General features: G+C 43.8%; 1 protein-coding gene across 1 annotated transcript in view; it reads left to right on the top strand.

Moving 5' to 3' along the window:
* The window catches only part of NTPCR (nucleoside-triphosphatase, cancer-related), a 226,180-nt gene that overhangs the window by 127,685 nt on the left and 79,641 nt on the right, over window positions 1-18,854 (top strand). The window contains exon 3 of the mRNA XM_030198131.1: window positions 11,817-11,913. Coding sequence (XP_030053991.1) covers window positions 11,817-11,913 — 97 coding nt within the window. The remainder of the gene's footprint in view (window positions 1-11,816; window positions 11,914-18,854) is intronic.

Raw genomic sequence — 18,854 nt, 5'->3', positions numbered from 1 at the left:
CCTGGGTGAGTACTGCTTCGGTACATCCCACCAGTCTATGGATTGATCAGCATGATGATATGGAAGGTAAAATTATGTATCATACCTGATAATTTTCTTTCCATTATTCATAGCTGATCAATCCATAGCCCCTCCCAGATATCTGTACTGTTTTTATCCTGGTTGCATTTCAGGTTCAAGTTTAGTCTTCAGTTCCTGTTCAGGAGGACTTCGTGTTCAAGTTTTTTCAATTGGATTCTTCAGGAGTTGAGACGATTTTGTGTTACAGTGAGCTGCTGCATTCCTCTCCCCTCCATTTTACGGGGCTGGATTGAGACCTAAATTCTGCCGGCGCTCCCTCCCGCTACGTGCGACTGTAAGGCAGCTTTGTACCCCTCCCACTTCTGCGGTGTTAGGGTCAGTCAGCTCCTTCCGCGGTTGCAGGATAAGCCAGATCCCCCCGCATCGGCGGGGTGGTGTCCCTCCCCCGCTCCGCGGGAATGAGCTGGACGGATTCCCCTCTCCCACTTGTGTGGGGATGAGCTGGGTTAATTCCCCTCCCCCGTTTCGGCGGTGGTGAGCTGGGCAGAGTGTCCCTTTGTGGGTGTAATTCTCTAAGTGCTGAGTCCTGCGGATGGAGCTTTGATATTGACATACTGAGGAGTTTCTGGCAGCACATGACCACATATAGGGAGGCAAAAGGATTGCTCTTTATCTCCACCTGCTGGTAGATGGACACAACCCACCAGTCTATGGATTGATCAGCTATGATTAATGGAAAGAAAATTATCAGGTATGATACATAATTTTACCTTGTGCTGCTTGAAAATATAGAAGAAAATTTGGGACCCCCATGCTGCCTCGTTTCTTATGCTGATAGAGAACCTCTGCACGTACTCACGGAGGTTTATGCCTTCATATATATGCAAAAACTTTGCGATTAAGTTGGCGGAAGAAATGCTTGGGCAGTGGCAAAGGTATCTCAAAAATAGATACAATAACTTCGGCAGAACCATCATTTTTATAGCCGAGACTCTGCCCAGTCACGAGAGTTCCAAACCCTCCCACCTATCTAACTCAAGAAACAATTCCCTTATCTTCGGAGGAAAATCAGCGTCATGAAGGGTTTGGAAAGTAGGTGTAAGGTTAACTCCAAGATAGCAAAGCGACAGGGTACTCCAGAGAAAAGGGTATAGTTGTCACAAAGAGGCTGCAATGTCAGTTGGAGACCCATAACCTCAGATTTAGCCATGTTGACTTGAAAAACCTGAAACTCTCCCATAACTGTGTAAGGTCTACACCACTGTCGGTAATGAGCACGTGGGTTCCGTCAAGGTTAATAGAATATCGTCAGCAAAAATCATAATTTATGTACTACTTCACCTAGTGTAAATCCATGGACATCGGGGTGTGCTCGAAGTGTCTGAGCTAGGGGCTCGATGGTAAGTGCAAACAATAAGGGGGATAACGCACATCACTGACGCATTCCTCGGCCCAGAGAGAACGGAGTAGAATAGGTGCCATTAATCTGCAGAGTGGCCATCAGTAGAGTATACAATAGCTTAGCCAAGAAACAAATCGTCCGGCAAAACCCATATGATCTAAAACAGAGAACATAAAGGGCCAATACACTCGATTGAATGCTTTCTCAGCATCTAAGGAGAGTAATAATGTAGGTTGTCACATACTATTCACCTCACGAATCAAATGAAGTGCTCTCCTAATATCGAATGTTTGGTGTCCCATAATAAAACCGGCTTGGTCTGTATGGACTAGATGTGACATTACCCTCTAATCTTTTAGCTAAGATTTTTGTAAACAAATTATAGTCCGAACCCAATAATGAGATCGGACGGTAGGGACCACAGTGCTGAGGGTCTTTCCTCGGTTTCAGTAAAACTGTAATGTTTGCCAAGAGCCAGAAGTGTGGCAGCTCCGGATGATTCCCCAACTTGGACTTAATCCCTTCATCTACGCTGATGATGTCACCATATTTATCCCCTTTAAATCCAATTTATCTGAAATCTCCGATAAAATTAATACTGGCATGACCACACTCACCTCTTGGGCTAACGCTTTCAAGATGAAATTAAACAAAGAGAAAACACAATGTCTAGTTCTTTCATCCCAATACTCTTCACCTCTCCCGGCTACTCTTAGCACCCCAGATGTTAAACTATCCATATCAGATAGCCTGAAAATACTTGGAGTAACAATTGATAACCATCTATCATTTGAAAACCATGCTAAATCCGTCACTAAAAAAAATGTGGATTATGAAACGATTAAGATCTTATATTCCCTTGAACAACTTCCAGAACTTAGTACAATCCACAGTACTCATACACACGGACTACTGCAACAGTGTTTTCCTAGGATGCAAGACCCTAATCCTCAAGAGGCTTCAGACTACTCAAAACACGGCTGCCAGACTTATCTTTGGAAGTCAAGATTCGACAGTGCAAAACCTCTTAGAGAGAGGCTTCATTGGCTTCCCATCAGAGAAAGAATACATTTTAAAGTCTATATTATGATTCACAGGATTATGTATGGAGAATTCCCCAATTACATGAACAATATTATCGACCTCCCAGCCAGAAATAGATTATCGTCGTCCCATCTTAACTTACACCTCCCCAATTGCAAGGGTATTAAATATAAGACCTTCTATGCATCCAGTTTCTCCTTCTTGGGCAGCCAACTTTGGAATGCTTTGCCAAGATCCATCCGAACAATCAAAGACCATTTACCCTTCAGGAAACTGCTGAAGACCCATCTCTTCAAGACAGCTTACCCGCCTGACCCTACTTAACTTTAAACCCTTCCTCCTAATCTTGGTCCTGATGATCATTACCTCAGACTATATTTCTCAATCTCTTAATCCCCTTATCTTTTCCTATCCATCCTTTGCCCTTTATCTTTTCCTCTCCATCCTCCCTCTCCTCACCCACTTATTCCTCAAAACCCCACTCTCACTAGGTTTACTACAACTAATAATACTCTCCTTAAAGACTTTGTGAATGTAATTGTATTTACTGTGTAAGCCGCATTGAGCCTGCAATGTGTGGGAAAGCGCGGGGTACAAATGTAATAAATAAATGGGGCAAGAAGCTTACCAAAGCATTTATAAAATTTACTTGTGAACCCATCTGGTCCAGGGGCCTTCCCAGTTGGTAAGTCCTGTATGGCCCAGATGACCTCATCTAAACTAATAGGTGTTGACAGGGCCTCCCCCTGCAAATTAGATATTTTTGGTAGACCTATATCGTCTAAGTATTCTCGAATCTCTAGAACCGTAAGTGATATGTCAGGATGATATAATGTTGTATAAAAATCTAGAAAGGCTAACAGGATCTGTGCTAACTGTGTGCATCGCTTCCCAGTATTGTCCCAGATCATGTAGATATATTTGCTGACTTGTCGCTTTTTTAACTTATATGCCAACAGTTGAGACGGCTTATTTCCAAACTCAAAATGGGTTTGCCTAACTCGTTGCAAATGTTCTGCTATCTCTGCCAACTGGAGCTCATGGAGGTCCAATTGTATAGCATGAATATGATTTCTGATTTGAGGAGAGTTAGACTGCTGCTGAGCTTGAGTGGTAAGAACGGAGAGTTCAGTGTGTAATTTTTGGGATTGGTCTCTTGCCTGACCTTCCCACGGATTACTGCTTTGAGGCCTTCCCACAATATCACAGAATTGACCTCTCCATTATCATTGAGACTAATATATTCTTTAAGATCAGCTTCTAAGCGTGAGACAACCAAAGGGTCTGCTAAAAGCCTATTGTTGAATCGCCACTGTGATACTTAGGGGGGGGGGGGGATAACACACTAAGCTCTATCTCCAAAGTAAGGGGAGTATGATCAGACCATGTTCTGGGGTGAATTTCTATATCGCATGTAATTAGTAGCAAGTTAGGGGGCCCCAACCAAAGATCGAATTGGGAATATGAATCATGGACCGTTGAGTAGTACGTGTAACTACGTGTGTGGGGGTGTAAACAACACCATATATCTAGCAGTTGCCATTTGCCCATAAAGCTATGTAATTTGGTTCAATCCGAGCGAGAATATGATACTACTGCTGTGGAGTTATCCAGGTGTGGCTGCAGGGTCAGATTAAAATCGCCTCCCGCCAACAAAGTAACCTCTACATGCCTGGATAGGACCATTGATAGCTCATCAAAAAAGGCCCCTTGATGTTCCCTGGGGGCATAGAGATTTAGAAGAGACACCTCTGTTCCCACCTGTAAAACCAAAAGAATATATTGTCCTCTATCCCTCTATGGGAAGGCAGTAGAACTAGAGGACATGAAATGAGATTGAAGGGGGGCAGACTCAAGAAAAATGTCAGGAAATGTTTTTTCACAGAGAGTGGTGGATACTTGGAATGCCCTCCCACGGGAGGTGGTGGAGATGAAAACGGTAACGGAATTCAAAAATGCCTGGGATAAACATAAAGGAATCCTGTTCAGAAGGAATGGATCCTCAGAAGCTTAGCAGAGATTGGGTGGCAGAGCCGGTGGTGGGAGGCAGGGCTAGTGGTTGGGAGGCGGGGCTAGTGCTGGGCAGACTTTTACGGTCTGTGCCGTGAAAATGGCATATACAAATCAAGGTCAGGTGTACACATAAAGTAGCACATATGAGTTTATCTTGTTGGGCAGACTGGATGGACCGTGCAAGTCTTTCTCTGCCGCCATCTACTATGTTACTATGTTATCCCGGACTATGTGTTTCACTTTCCATGGATATCTCAGGGAGAGGGCTGTCAAAACTCCCTTCTTTTTTTAAAATCTGTATGGCTGGAAGCAAAATAAAGGTGGAAAAGATCATTATGACCACATAGGTGCTCATATGTGGAAAGCAAGTGTGTCTCCTGCACAAAGGACACGTCTGCGCGTAAGCACCTGATCTCTCTAAACACAAGCTGGTGCTTCACTGGTGAGTTCAACCCCTTAACATTAAGTGTAAGAAAGGAGATAGCACTCATTATCCATCATATAAACTGTTTAAAAACTGCTTGAGCATAGGACTCTTAATACCATAGTGGAGAGCTGGGGACCAACCATCAACCCACAGAAATAAAATGACATCCCTACCTCTACCCACCCAAAACAATCCCCCTCCCCTACCCTCCTCAATAACCAGGCACTTCTTTTTTTTTTTTTACTTTGTCTTTATTAACAGCAACACAAGATCACACCATACAATACATAGCTAAACAGTACTTGATCCTTCGCGGCATACATCATCCGTAATAGTATATAACATCACCATCCCCCTTTTTTAAGTATGTACAGCTTCATCCTGGATCGCCTTTTCCTTTATATAACAAACTCCTCAAAGCTCTCAAAACATTTGTAAACTATCATAATCTTACTGAAGATCCTTTCGTTTCTTCCCATTCTCTCAATCCCTCCACTCATACTCACACTCACACACATTCTTTCCCTTAAACCCCCCTCCCCTTCCCCTGCAATAGCCTCTTTCCCCCCTCTTCCACTATAAACGTGGATAGCAGCCATGGCTCTTGTAAGATTCATCGAGGCATATCTACCCGGTATGAAGCCCACTTGGTCTTCATGGATCACGCTCGGTAAGAAAGCATTCATTCTCTTTGCTAAGATATTGGCTAGTAACTTTACATCCTGGTTGAGTAAAGATATGGGACGATACGACCCTACCTGCTCTGGGTCTTTTCCAGGCTTAGGGAGTAGGATTATGTGCGCTAAATTTTGATGTAGCCCCCTTCTCTGCTGAGTCAAACTATTAAACATGTTAGCCAGTGGGATGGCCACGACATCCGATAGTATTTTGTAATACTCTGGCCCATACCCGTCCAAACCCGGAGCTTTTGTCAATTTGAGAGTCTTTATGCCCTGTCTGATTTCGTTTACTGTGATAGGCCTATTCAGACTGTGTACCTGGTCCTGAGTAAACTTGGGGAACTCTATATTTCCAAAAAAGGCATCCCTCTGTTTGGGATCAAGTTTCCTCTCCCCATACAGTGCACAATAATACTGGACAAACTGCTGTTGTATATGTTTCTCCCTTTTGTATTGACGCCCCTCATTATCTGTGATAGATGTTATGATCTGTCTCTTTTTGTATGGTCTCACTAAGTTCGCCATTATCTTCCCAGCCTTGCTACCCCACATGAATAATTTAAATCGTTGATAGTAAATATCCCTTTCGGCTCTACTTGTAAGCAGGTGATCAATTTGTGTGCGCAACTCCCCTAGCCGGTCTTTTATTGACCTATCTCTACATGTCACATGCTGCCTTCTAAGGATCTGATATTCCTGTGATAGTTTAAGTAGGTCTGCCTCTAATCGTTTCTTTCTAGTTGCTGTGTAGGCTAAGATGTGCCCCCTCATTACTGCTTTCGACGCATCCCACAAAGTGACAGCATCCACATCAGGTGTCTCATTATATGTCTGGTATTCTAACCACTTCTCCCTGACATATGTGCGAAATGCTGTGTCATTGTAAAGTGCTGGAGAAAACTTCCACACCTTCTCTACTCCCTCCGCCGTGTACATTAGGGACAAAGAAATTGCAGAGTGGTCCGATAATACATTATCAAGTATGAGCACCTCTTTTGCTGTGGAGAATAAGGTGTGTGATATAAGAAAGTAGTCCAGCCTTGAATATGTATTGTGTGGGTTGGAGTAAAAAGTATAGTCAGCATCATGAGGGTGTAACAAGCGCCACACGTCCACTTTGCTCCTCCGCCATGTTTAGGAGTGTGGTTGGCTTCGCGGTTTTTCCTTTCAGGCCTCTCTGGCTCTTCGTGGGCATACCCTCGGTCTCTCCGCTGTTTCGTTCGCTTTGCTGGATCCCGGCTACTTCCCAGTCACAGCGGAAATCTACCAGCACTATTGGGGTGAGAAAATGCTGAGTTATTGCTGGTATTTAGCTGAGTCTCAGCGGAGCTTCGTCTTCCTGCTGCTGGTCAGGTTGCAGGCATCACGTGACCCCCCCCAACCAGGCACTTTTCCTTGCAAAACATAAGGGTGCCTCAGAACATAGTAACATAGTAGATGACGGCCGAAAAAGACCTGCATGATCCATCCAGTCTGCCCAACAAGATAAATTCTAATGTGTATACCTTACCTTGATTTGTACCTGTCTTTTCCAGGGCACAGACCATATAAGTCTGCCCAGCAGTATTTCCCGCCTCCCAACCACCAGTCCCGCCTCCCATCACCGGCTCTGGCACAGACCGTATAAGTCTGCCCTCCACTATCCTCGCCTCCCAACCACCAACCCCTCTTCCCCCCACCTGCTCCGCCACCATAGGCGGTCGGTGGCCCAATTGTTTGGGGAGGCTAAAGGGGGCGGGGTTAGGGGTGGGGCCAGGGGTGGAGCTTAAATCCATAATTGTCTGATGAGACACAGAAAAAAAAATAAGTCATAATTAATACCTTTTATTAAATTTAGATATTAGCTATGTATCATATGTCAAAGAATAAAGTGGTTGCTCAAAGCATATACTAACCACAATCGCATTTGTATAAAAAGATTATACTGCATGTGCCTATATACTCCACCAACTACTATGACAATCTTCTGTAGCCATTCCTGCCCTTAGTAATGAAATGGGGCAATAAATTCAGACCTGGGATATACCAAGGAAGAGGAAGGCCACAGCCAAGCCCGCTCTCCTAACAAACACATCTTTAATCAATACTAACTGCTGCCATTTGTTGGGGGAGGAGAAGAGAGGGGGAAAAAAAGAGAGGACCACAACCTGGCACTTTCAGCTCCCTTGCACTTTCAACTCATTTGGAAATGAAAGATCGGATCAATGCCATGAGTCTTATCAGGATTCCCCCCCCCCCCCCCCCCCCCCAAATATCTAGACTGCTCATTACAGTGACAATCCTGAGCTGGGGGTCACGCCTTCTTTCAGAAGCAATAATGGGCCCTGAATCTGCTCAACTGGTCTCACCCTCATCTTCAAGAGCTTTGAACACTATCTCTAGCAAACAAAGTAAAACCACAGCACTTATCACCTGAGCCACTGGGCCAGCCTGCTGCCAGTTCTGACTAACACAAGGAAAACCAAGATCTTAGGCTCAAAAAGGAAGAACTGACATTTCTAAGCATGTTTCACAGCCAATAACCACAACACAATTTCCATACTATGCCCAATTTCTAAGGGAAATGAAAGTGGAAAGATCTTAAGCCAATAATTACATTTTGTACTGAACTTACAAAACTTGTGCAAATATAAGTGAAGTGACATGTCCAGATCGTCCATCATCTCTCCCGTCCGCCCTCAGCTCCCCGATAGCCCTTGTTTCCTTCCTGCCCTGGCCCCCCCCCCTCCCGCCCTACCTTTAAATATTCTAATTTTCCTGGAGTCGCGGGCGGTGCCGGCATTGAAAACAGCAGCAGGCTCATCTTGGCGGCAGCCTTCCCTCGCAGAAACAAGAAATACGTCAGAAGAGGGCGGAGCCATGCAAGGGAAGGCTGCAGCAGAGATGAGCCTGCTGCTGTTTTCAATGCCGGCGCCGCCCGCGACTCCAGGAAAAATAGAATATTGAAAGGTAGGGCGGGAGGGGGGGCGGGGCAGGAAGGAAACGAGGGCTATCGGGGAGCTGAGGGTAGACGGGAGAGATGATGGACGACCTGGCTGGGGAGCGGGGAAGACTGCAGCTCGTGAGGTGGAGGCAGCAGGGGGAAAAGGTCACGGTCGGTTGGGCTGGGGAGCCTTAGTCTCCCCAAGCCTCTTATACGGGGCGCCTATGTCCGCCACCCAATTTCAGCTAAGCTTCTGAGGATCCATTCCTTCTGCACAGGATTCCTTTATGTATATCCCACGCATGTTTGAATTCCGTTACCGTTTTCATCTCCACCACCTCCCGCGGGAGGGCATTCCAAGCATCCACCACCCTCTCTGTGAAAAAATACTTCCTGACATCTTTCCTGAGTTTGCCCCCCTTCAATCTCATTTCATGTCCTCTCGTTCTACCGCCTACCCATCTCCGGAAAAGATGGGTAGGTGATATAAACGTCTGTATCATATCACCCCTGTTCCTCCTTTCCTCCAGGGTATACATGTTCAGGTCAGCAAGTCTCTCTTCATATGTCTTGGAACGCAAATGCCATACCATTTTCGTAGCTTTTCTTTGCACCGCTTCTATTTTTTTAACATCCTTCGCAAGGTACGGCCTCCAAAACTGAATACTCCAGGTGGGGCCTCACCAACAACTTGTACAGGGGCATCAACACTTCCTTTCTTCTGCTGATCACACCTCTCTCTATACAGCCTAGCAACCTTCTCGCTACTGCCACCGCCTTGTCACACTGTTTCATCACCTTCAGATCCTCAGATACTATCACCCCAAGATCCCTCTCCCCCTCAGTACCTATCAGACTCTCACCGCCTAACACATAAGTCTCTCGTGGGTTTCTACTCCCTAAGTGCATCACTTTGCATTTCTTTGCATTGAATTTTAATTGCCAAACCTTAGACCATTCTATCTTCCTCAGATCCTTTTTCATGCTTTCCACTCCCTCCCGGGTGTCCACTCTGTTGCAAATCTTAGTATCATCCGCAAATAGGCAAACTTTACCTTCTAACCCTTCGGCAATGTCACTCACAAATATATTGAACAGAATCGGCCCCAGCACCAATCCCTGAGGCACTCCACTACTCACCTTTCCCTCCTCCAAGCGAACTCCATTTACCATTACCCTCTGTCGTCTGTCTGTCAACCAGTTCCTAATCCAGTTCACCACTTCGGGACCTATCTTCAGCCCATCGAGTTTATTTAAGAGCCTCCTGTGGGGAACTGTGTCAAAAGCTTTGCTAAAATCTAAGTAGATTACGTCTATAGCATGTTGATGATTCTCCAGTTACCCAATCAAAGAATTCAATGAGATTTGTTTGGCACGATTTCCCTCTGGTAAAACCATGTTGTCTCGGATCTTGCAACTTATTGGCTTCCAGGAAATTCACTATCCTTTCATTCAGCATCGTTTCCATTACTTTTCCAATAACCGAAGTGAGGCTTACCAGCCTGTAGTTTCCAGCTTCTTCCCTATCACCACTTTTGTGAAGAGGGACCACATCCGCCATTCTCCAATCCCTTGGAACCTCTCCCGTCTCCAAGGATTTATTAAACAAATCTTTAAGAGGACCCGCCAGGACCTCTCTGAGCTCCCTCAATATTCTGGGGTGGATCCCGTCCGGTCCCATGGCTTTGTCCACCTTTAGCTTTCCAAGTTGTTGATACACACTCTCTTCTGTGAACGGTGCTCTATCCACTCCATTTTCAGGTGTACTTTTGCTGGTCCCTTGTGGTCCTTCTCCAGGATTTTCTTCAGTGAAAACAGAACAAAAGTATCTATTTAGCAAATTGGCTTTTTCTTCATCATTATCTACATAGCGTTTCGCTGTATCTTTTAGTCTCACAATTCCCTTTTTAGTCATTCTCCTTTCACTAATATACCTGAATTTTTTTATCGCCCCTCCTTACCTTTCTAGCCATTTGTTCTTCCGCTTGCGCCTTCGCGAGACGTACCTCTCTCTTGGCTTCTTTCAGTTTCATCCGGTATTCCTCCCCGTGTTCCTCTTCTTGAGATTTTCTGTATTTCTGGAACACCAACTCTTTAGCCTTTATTTTCTCAGCCACTTGCTTGGAGAACCATATCGGTTTCCTTTTTCTCTTGTTTTTATTTACTCTCCTTACATAAAGGTCTGTGGCCCTATTTATTACTTCTTTCAGTGACTATAACCCATTTGCCAGTCATAACTTCAAACGTATAAACCATCTGCAGCAGGAATGGTCTATGGGTAGTACCCCGCTGGAATAGTTAACAGTAATCCTCTTTGTCTGCACTTGCTGGGTTGTGCTGGCTTAATAGAAAATGTAAGAGGGGTGGAGAGTATCCAATACAAAAGAGGATAGAAAGAGACCAAATATGTTACTTGTTCAAAATAAACTCTTTCTTCTAATTCAGTTTAAATAGTACTTAATCAGATCACACCACAAGATGGAGTACAGTCAAACAATAGGAAAGGGGGGAAAAACACCTCAGTACCCTCCCTCCACCCTATATATTTGCTTTAAAGGTGGCAGATTTGGAAGGGTTTTTTATGACTGTGAAGAGTTTGAACCCTATTTAAATCCTGCCTCCTTTAAAGCAAATATGTAGAGTGGAGGGAGAGTACTGAGACTTTCCCTTCCAATTGTTTGATTATACTCCATCTTGTGGTGTGATTTGATAAGTACTGTGAGATGATAATTTTAGGGTTTTTTTTTCTTGAGAAATGACAGTTAGAACTTATGATAAAGCTAAGATAAAAAGAGAGTTAAAAATATAGTTCCAATGCTCGGTATTTCTTCTTCATTTACGGCCCCTTTTACTAAACTGCTATAACGATTCCTGGTGTGGCAGTGCTAGTGCGGTTTGGTAATAGAGGCCCTTAATCATCTCCCAAGTCCTAGGTGCCATCTTTCATATTTTGTTTTTGTTGATATCCCTCATCTCTAGTCTTCTGTGTTTTGCTTTTTCTTTAATTTTCATTCTATTCAGATTATTTTATTCCCTTTTTCCCCATTTTACTGTTGACTCATCTTTTTTCTTCAGGTTGGTAACATCTTAAACTTTTATCTGTACTGTTTAACCTTCTGTTATATATTTTGCTATCTCTCTCACTCGGTTCTTTTTTTTTTTTTCTAAATTTTGTACCAAGCTGGTCACAGTTAATCCTTTCCATCTACAATTTTGATCTCACTGTTTACTCTTTCTAACTATGAAAGACTTTATTTTGGTTCATGCCACAATGTTGAATTTGAAACCTGCTTTTGTTCCTCTTAGGTCTGAGTCTTCCTCTGGGAGACGTGAGTGTCGTGTTGGGCAGTACGTAGTAGACCTTGTGTCTTTTGAGCAGTTGGCTATTCCAGTGCTTAGAAACGTGAGTATGGTATTAGTTTGAAGAGTGAATTTGTATGTCTATCGTAAACAGTCTGGTCTCCTGTGCTTTGACTGTTCAGTGTGCAGTTGACAGATATCTTGGGAAGGAGAAAAAGCAGGCCTCTTCAAATTGAGTTTACGAAGACAGAGTATTTTCTCAACATTTCCCCTTCCTCCAAAATGACTTTGAAGAAACTTTTTTTTCCATAAATATTTTGAACGTGGAACCAGCTGAAATAATTTTAGGTTTTGGTTGACAATTAGTCTGACAGATTTTGGCAGCAAAAAGTCCAAATTATACTCTGGCTGGTACAGCATATTTCAGGGATAAGAACATAACGTAAGAATAGCCATACTGGGTCAGACCAACGGCTCATCTAGCCCAGTATCCTGTTTCCAGCAGTGGCCAAGCCAGGTCACAAGTACCTGGAAGAAACCCAAATAGTGGCAACATTCCATGCTACCAGTCCCAGGGCAAGCAGTAGTTTCCCCATGTCTGTCTCAGTAGCAGACTATAGTCTTTTCCTCCAGAAACTTGTCCAACCTTTTTTAAACCCAGATATGTTAACTGCTGTTACTACATCCTCCGGCAAAGAGTTCCAGAGCATAGCTATTCGTTGAGTGAAAAAATACTTCCTCTTATTTGTTTTTAAAGTATTTCCATTTAACTTCCCCTAGTCTTTGTACTTTTTGGAACAAATAAAAAAATCGATTCACTTCTGCTTGTTCTACATCACTCAGGGTTTTGTAGACCTCAATCATATCTCCTCTCATCTGTCTCTTTTCCAAGCTGAAGAGCTCTAACTTGTTTAGCCTTTCCTCATATGAGAGGAGTTCAATCCCCTTTATCATTTTGGTTGCTCTTTTTTGAACCTTTTCTCATTCCACTATATCATTTTTGATAAATGGCAACTAAAACTCAACACAGTACTCAAGGTGAAGTCACACCAAGGAGCAATGCAGAGGCATTATATTATTTTTGGTCTTATTTACCATCCCTTTCCTAATAATTCCTAGCATCCTGTTTGCTTTTTTGGCCATCGCTGCACACTGAGCAGAAGATTTCAACGTATTATCTAGGACACCTAGATCTTTTTCTTGGGTGCTGACCCCAAAAGTGGACCCTAGCATCAGGTAACTATCATTCAGATTATTCTTTACAATGTGCATAACTTTGCATTTGCATCTGTCATTTGGATGCCCAGTCTTCCAGTTTCCTACAGTCTTCCTGGAATTTTTCATAGTCCACATGTGTTTTAGTGTTTAGTGTCTTCTGCAAATTTAATCATCTCATTCCAATTTCCATATCATTTACAAATATGTTAATAGCACTGGTCCCAGTACTGATCCCTGTGTTACTCCACTATTCACCCTCCTCCGATGAGAAAAATGACCATTTAACCCTACTCTCTTTTTTCTGTCCAATAACGAATTCCTCATCTACACCAGAACATTGCTTCCTATCCCATGACTTTAATTTTCGCAGGAGTCTCTCATGAGGAATTTTGTCAAAAGCTTTCTGAAAATCTAGATACACTACATCATCCGGTTCACCTCTCTCCACATGTTTGTTCACACCGTCAAAGAAATGAAGCAGATTGGTGAGGCAAGACTTCCCTTGGCTGAACTCATGCTGACTCTGTCCCATTAAACTATGTTTGTTTGTGTTCCGTAACTTTATTTTTTATAATAGTTTAAACTATTTTAGCCCGGTAGTGACATCAGTCTTACCGGTCTGTAATTTCCAGGATCACACCTGGAACCCATTTCAAAAATCAGCATTAATTGGCCACCCTCCAATTTTCAGGTACTATGGATGATTTTAATGACAGATTACATATTACTAACAGCAGCTCATCAATTTCATACTTGATTTCTTTGAACACCCTTGGATGTATGCCATCCGGTCAAGGTAATTTACTACTCTTTAATTTGTCGATTTGGCTCAGTACGTCTTCCAAGTTCACTGAGATTTCTTTCAGTTCCTCTGCATCATCAGCCTTGAAAACCATTTCTGGTACAGGAAGATCTCTTACATCATCTTCCGTAAAGACCAAAGCAAAAAATTCCTTCAGTTTCTCCGCTATGGCCTTGTCCTTCCTGAGTGCCCCTTTTGCTCCTTCGTGATCTAATGGTCCCACGGATTCCTTCTCGGGCTTTCTGCCTCTGATGTACCTGAAAAAGTTATTAATGTGAGTTTTATCCTCTGCGGCAAGTTTCTCTTCATATTCTCTTTTAGCCTTCTTTATCTGTGCTTTGCATCTGACTTGCCAGTGATTATGTTGTTTCTTATTTTCTTCATTTGGGTCCTTTTTCCATTCTTTGAGGGACACTCGCTTTTGGCTGTAATAGCCTCTTTTACTTCACCTTTTAACCATGCTGGCTGTTGTTTTCTTTCCACCTTTTGTAAATATGTGGAATGCATCTGGTCTGGGCTTCAAAGATGGTATTTTTGAACAACATCTTTGCCTGATTTAGTGTCCTAACCGTTGCAGCCAGTCCTTTTAGCTTCTTTTTAACCAGTTTCCTCATTTTATTATAGTCGCCCTTTCAAAAATTAAATGCAGCTTTGTGGCTTCATTCCAGATAGTAGCTCAAACTTGATCATGTTATGATCACTGTTTCTGAGGGGACCCAACACCGTTACCTCTCGTACTATGCCCTGCATGCCACCAAGGACTACATCTAAAATGGCTCCCCCTCTCATTGGTTCTTGGACCAGTTGCTCCAAGAAGCAATTGTTTATTACATCTAGGAATTATCTCCCTGGTGCTCCATTTATCCAGTCAATACTGGGGTAATTGAAATTGCCCAGTATTATACTGTTGCCCAATTTGACAGCTTTCCTAATTTCTGTAAGCATTTCTTTATCTGTTCATTCTGTCCCGGTGGATGGTAGTACAGCCCTACAAGAATACTCCTTCCCTTCACACAGAATTTCCATAATGATTCCACACTGCTGTTTCATGTGGAATGTTTATTTTATTTGACTGAATTCCCTCTTTAACATATAGCGCAACCACCCCCTCCAATTTGATCCTCTCTATCATTGCGATACAGTTTGTACCCTATTAACACAATGTCCCATTGATTGTCCTCTTTCCACCAAATCTCTAAGATGTTTATTATATCTACATCTAACTCATCATTTAGTGCTGTATACGCTAACTCTTCCATCTTATTTTGTAGGCTTCTGGTATTTGTACACAGGCACTTCAAATTGTTTTTTCCTTGCATCTACAAGCTGCTTAGAAAATGACGGGGTTAATGTGCATCCTTTATCCTGCTCTCTCCTTAAAACACACCTGTCTTTTCAACATTGTTGAAACCTCTCTACTGCGATTCCCTGAATGTCCTGTTTCAATAGTATCCTTCAAGGATACTCCATACCAGGGGCATAGCCAGACCTTGCCAGGAGGGGGGGCCAGAGCCCGAGGTGGGGGGGCACTGTTAAGCCGCCTCCCCCCCTTCGGCGACCCCCCTCCCCCAGCTCGATCGCGCCAACACTCTTAAACCCCCCCCTCCCACTACCAACCCTCCCCCGCCGTCGCTGCCTGCCCCATGAAGTACCTTGTTTGCTGGCGGGGATCCCCAAACCCCGCCAGCCAAGAGTGTTCTTCAGCGCCGGAGTTAGTAGACTCCGGCGCCTTCATTCAAGGAAGTTCGTCTGAAGGATCAGCTGGTTTTGACGCCTTACGTCCTGCACCGTGCATGTAGCCCTGTGCAGGACGTAAAGGCGTCAAAACCAGCTGATCCTTCAGACGAACTTCCTTGAATGAAGGCGCTGGAGTCTACTAACTCCGGCGCTGAAGAGCACTCTTGGCTGGCGGGGTTTGGGGATCCCCGCCAGCAAACAAGGTACTTCATGCGGTGATGAGGCGGGCGGCGATGGCGAGGGAGGGTTGGTGGCGGGAGGGGGGTCATTGACAGGGGGCCGGGGCGAATCTGCGGGGGCCCAGGCCCCCTCAGGCCCCACGTAGCTACACCACTGCTCCACACCGAACCATGTGCTCCTGGGTGACTGTTGGCTTCCCCCCTCTCCCACTCAGTTAATACAAATTGAAATTACATCCAGTATACACACAGAGAGCGAGAGTGTTTAAAGCTGAGAGAATGATGTCAGTTTCCTAATCTATGTGCTTTTTTTTTTTTTTTGTTAAACTGCTCAAGGAAGTTAAAATGTACTTCAAGTTCAGGATTGGCTGGACTATGAGTAGTGGGCATAACATCTCATGCTGCCCTATCATCACCATGTTAGAGATGCCCCTGGACTTGAAACACAATTAACTTTGTAATTGGAGTTCTGCTCTTAACTTTCTTGGTGGTCACCATGAATAAAATGTATCCATGAAATAACAATGTTCTCTGATTTTCTGCCTCTTGTCCTGCAAATAAGGAGTCATTAATTTGAACTAACAGTTTTACCTCACGATATTAGTAACTAGGTCTCGCTGCTTAAAATGGGACATGTGGTAAAATATAATCTGTTAACCATGTTAATACATGCTAAACCACATGTTGGTAACTCTAGGGTTTAGTGTTTTGCGGTAACTGACAAATGTGGCTTTTGTTCTGAAATAACTAGTTTGTCCTACCCTCAGAAAGGAAAAGCAAAGGAAATTGAAATGCACAGCTAAAGAGAGAACTAGGTGCATACACTGCCTCAATAAGCTTGAGTTTTCAAGCAGGAATTCTTGTACCATGTTACATCCCAGCGCAGTGTGTGTACTTATCATCCCATGGTTTCTCGTGTTTAAAATTGTGTTTTTATGGTTTATCTTTTTTATTGAAGACAAATTATCCTGTACAACAAAAAAATACTAAGCGATAGTTATACACTCAGATTTGTAAGTCTATATCACAACAGGAATAAAGAACATCAACTATGTCCACAACTTAATACAGTTTTTAATAAATTCCCCTACCTCCCCAAACAACCCCCTACCCACCCCTCTCTTCCCCCCTCCCCCCCAATTATCAAAATTCCCTCCCTCCCTTTTACAATCCCTCCCCCTCCCATTTCTTATGCATTGCCTGGGAAACTATTAAAAGTTCAGCAACCTACTCCTGGCAGCTGGGGTCAGAGTATCTAACAATGGGTGCCAAGTATCTAGAAACCGCAGACCAGGTCCAGAGTTAAAGTCATGCACCCCCATCCTTTCGACTCTCAACAGCAGGATCATACGAGTCCGCCACTGGGAATAGGATGGATAATTGTATGATACCCACTCCGACAGGATCACTTGCATGGCAACTACTATGGTTTTGTGCACAAAAGTTGTAAATCCTTTCGGTATTGGTCGGACGAGTACAGGGTGGCCCAGCAACAAACCTGGGTCATATTTCCACCTGGTCTGCCAAATATGAGACACACAGTGTATTAACTGCTTCCAATAGCTGACAATGCCCCTGCACCTCCAGAGCATATGCCCCAGAGAGGCTCCAGGCTCCTTACATTTGGGGCACTCCCCCCACGGAGAGATCCCCATATGGAAAGCCCTCCTAGGAGGAATGTACAGTCTAAGTGCCACTTTGTACTGAGTTTCCCAGTGCGAAACCATAAAAGTGTGTTTCCTCAAAGTCAAAACATGAGTTTTCAACTGAGATATTGTATAATCCATCGGAATGTCCTGCTTCCACTGGGATAACAACTTAACATAATCAGGTTCTTGCACTGTGTCTCTAATGTGCCTGTGGTAAAACTTGAGCGGCACTTGCTGTTGTGCTGCTAAGGAAAATTATGAGGCCAGTTCTTCCTGAATGTCTTCCGCTAAATCCTCCCAGGGCAAGGACTGGATATAGTGCTTTAACTGACTGTAGTGAAACTCGTCTGAAGGGGGCAGACCAAATTCCTCCTGGAGCTCCTGGAATGACTTAATCTGTCCTTCTGGAGAGACTACATGCAATAAGTATATCATCCCTTTCCGCTTCCACCTTTGGAAAGCTGGATATAAAATGCCTGGTGGAAAAGCAGGGTTTTCACAAATCGATAGAAATGGGGTAGTTTTTGCAGAGAATTGATGCAATTTACAGACCCATTGCCATACAGCTTTCGCTGACCTCAGAATTCCTGTCTTTTGCAGTATATATGGCGAGGGAGGCCCTGCTGTATGCAGGTAGTTACTAAAATGCGTTTCGGGATACAGATGCATTTCTATGGAAGTGGCAGTATAGTCCTGGGTTCCACGGAACCAGTCATTGATATGTCGCATTCCGCTTGCCACTGTCATATACTTGATATTTAATAGTCCCAGGCCTCCGTACTCCACTGGAACACTTAATGCGTAATATGACAGACGTGGCCTTTTCTTCTGCCATAAAAATTTTTGCACCATTTTTATCAGCTTCTGTTCATCAGATTTTTTTAGAAACAATGGGAGTGACTGAAATGTGTAGAGCCATCTGGGGGCCATAACCATGTTGAACAGCGCAATCCTTCCCATCAGAGAAAGTGGCAACGGCCCCCAGGCCTCCAACTGTCTATTAGTGTCTCGCAATAATCTCTGCACATTTTGCACATATAGTTGTGATAAATCCCTAGTGATTGTGATTCCCAAGTATTTCAAGGAGGTCTGTGTCCATTGGATGGGGAAGCTCCCCAGCCAGGTTATTGGTTCTTCTGACAACACTGGTAGGGCTATAGATTTATGTAAATTTAAACGAAACCCAGAGTATCTCCCATACTGCTCAATTAACCGCAGCAAATTTGTTAAAGTCTTAGCGGGCTCTCTCAAAATTACTAATAAATCATCTGCATAAGCTAGAATCCTAATATCCTTTCCTGCCAGATTGAACCCCTGGAGGTCTGGGGCTGAGGAGACCTTCCGCAGCAACGGTTCCAAGGACAATATAAATAATAAAGGGGACAAGGGACAACCCTGTCGTGTACCCCGGCTTATTTGGAACTCTGGCTCTCTGACTCCATTTACAAACACTCCAGCC

The sequence above is a fragment of the Microcaecilia unicolor genome, chromosome 3 (genome assembly GCF_901765095.1).
Source record: "Microcaecilia unicolor chromosome 3, aMicUni1.1, whole genome shotgun sequence".
Taxonomy (NCBI): domain Eukaryota; kingdom Metazoa; phylum Chordata; class Amphibia; order Gymnophiona; family Siphonopidae; genus Microcaecilia; species Microcaecilia unicolor.
The sequence above is the reverse complement of the archived record's forward strand: the minus strand, read 5'-3'. Positions and strand labels throughout refer to the sequence as shown.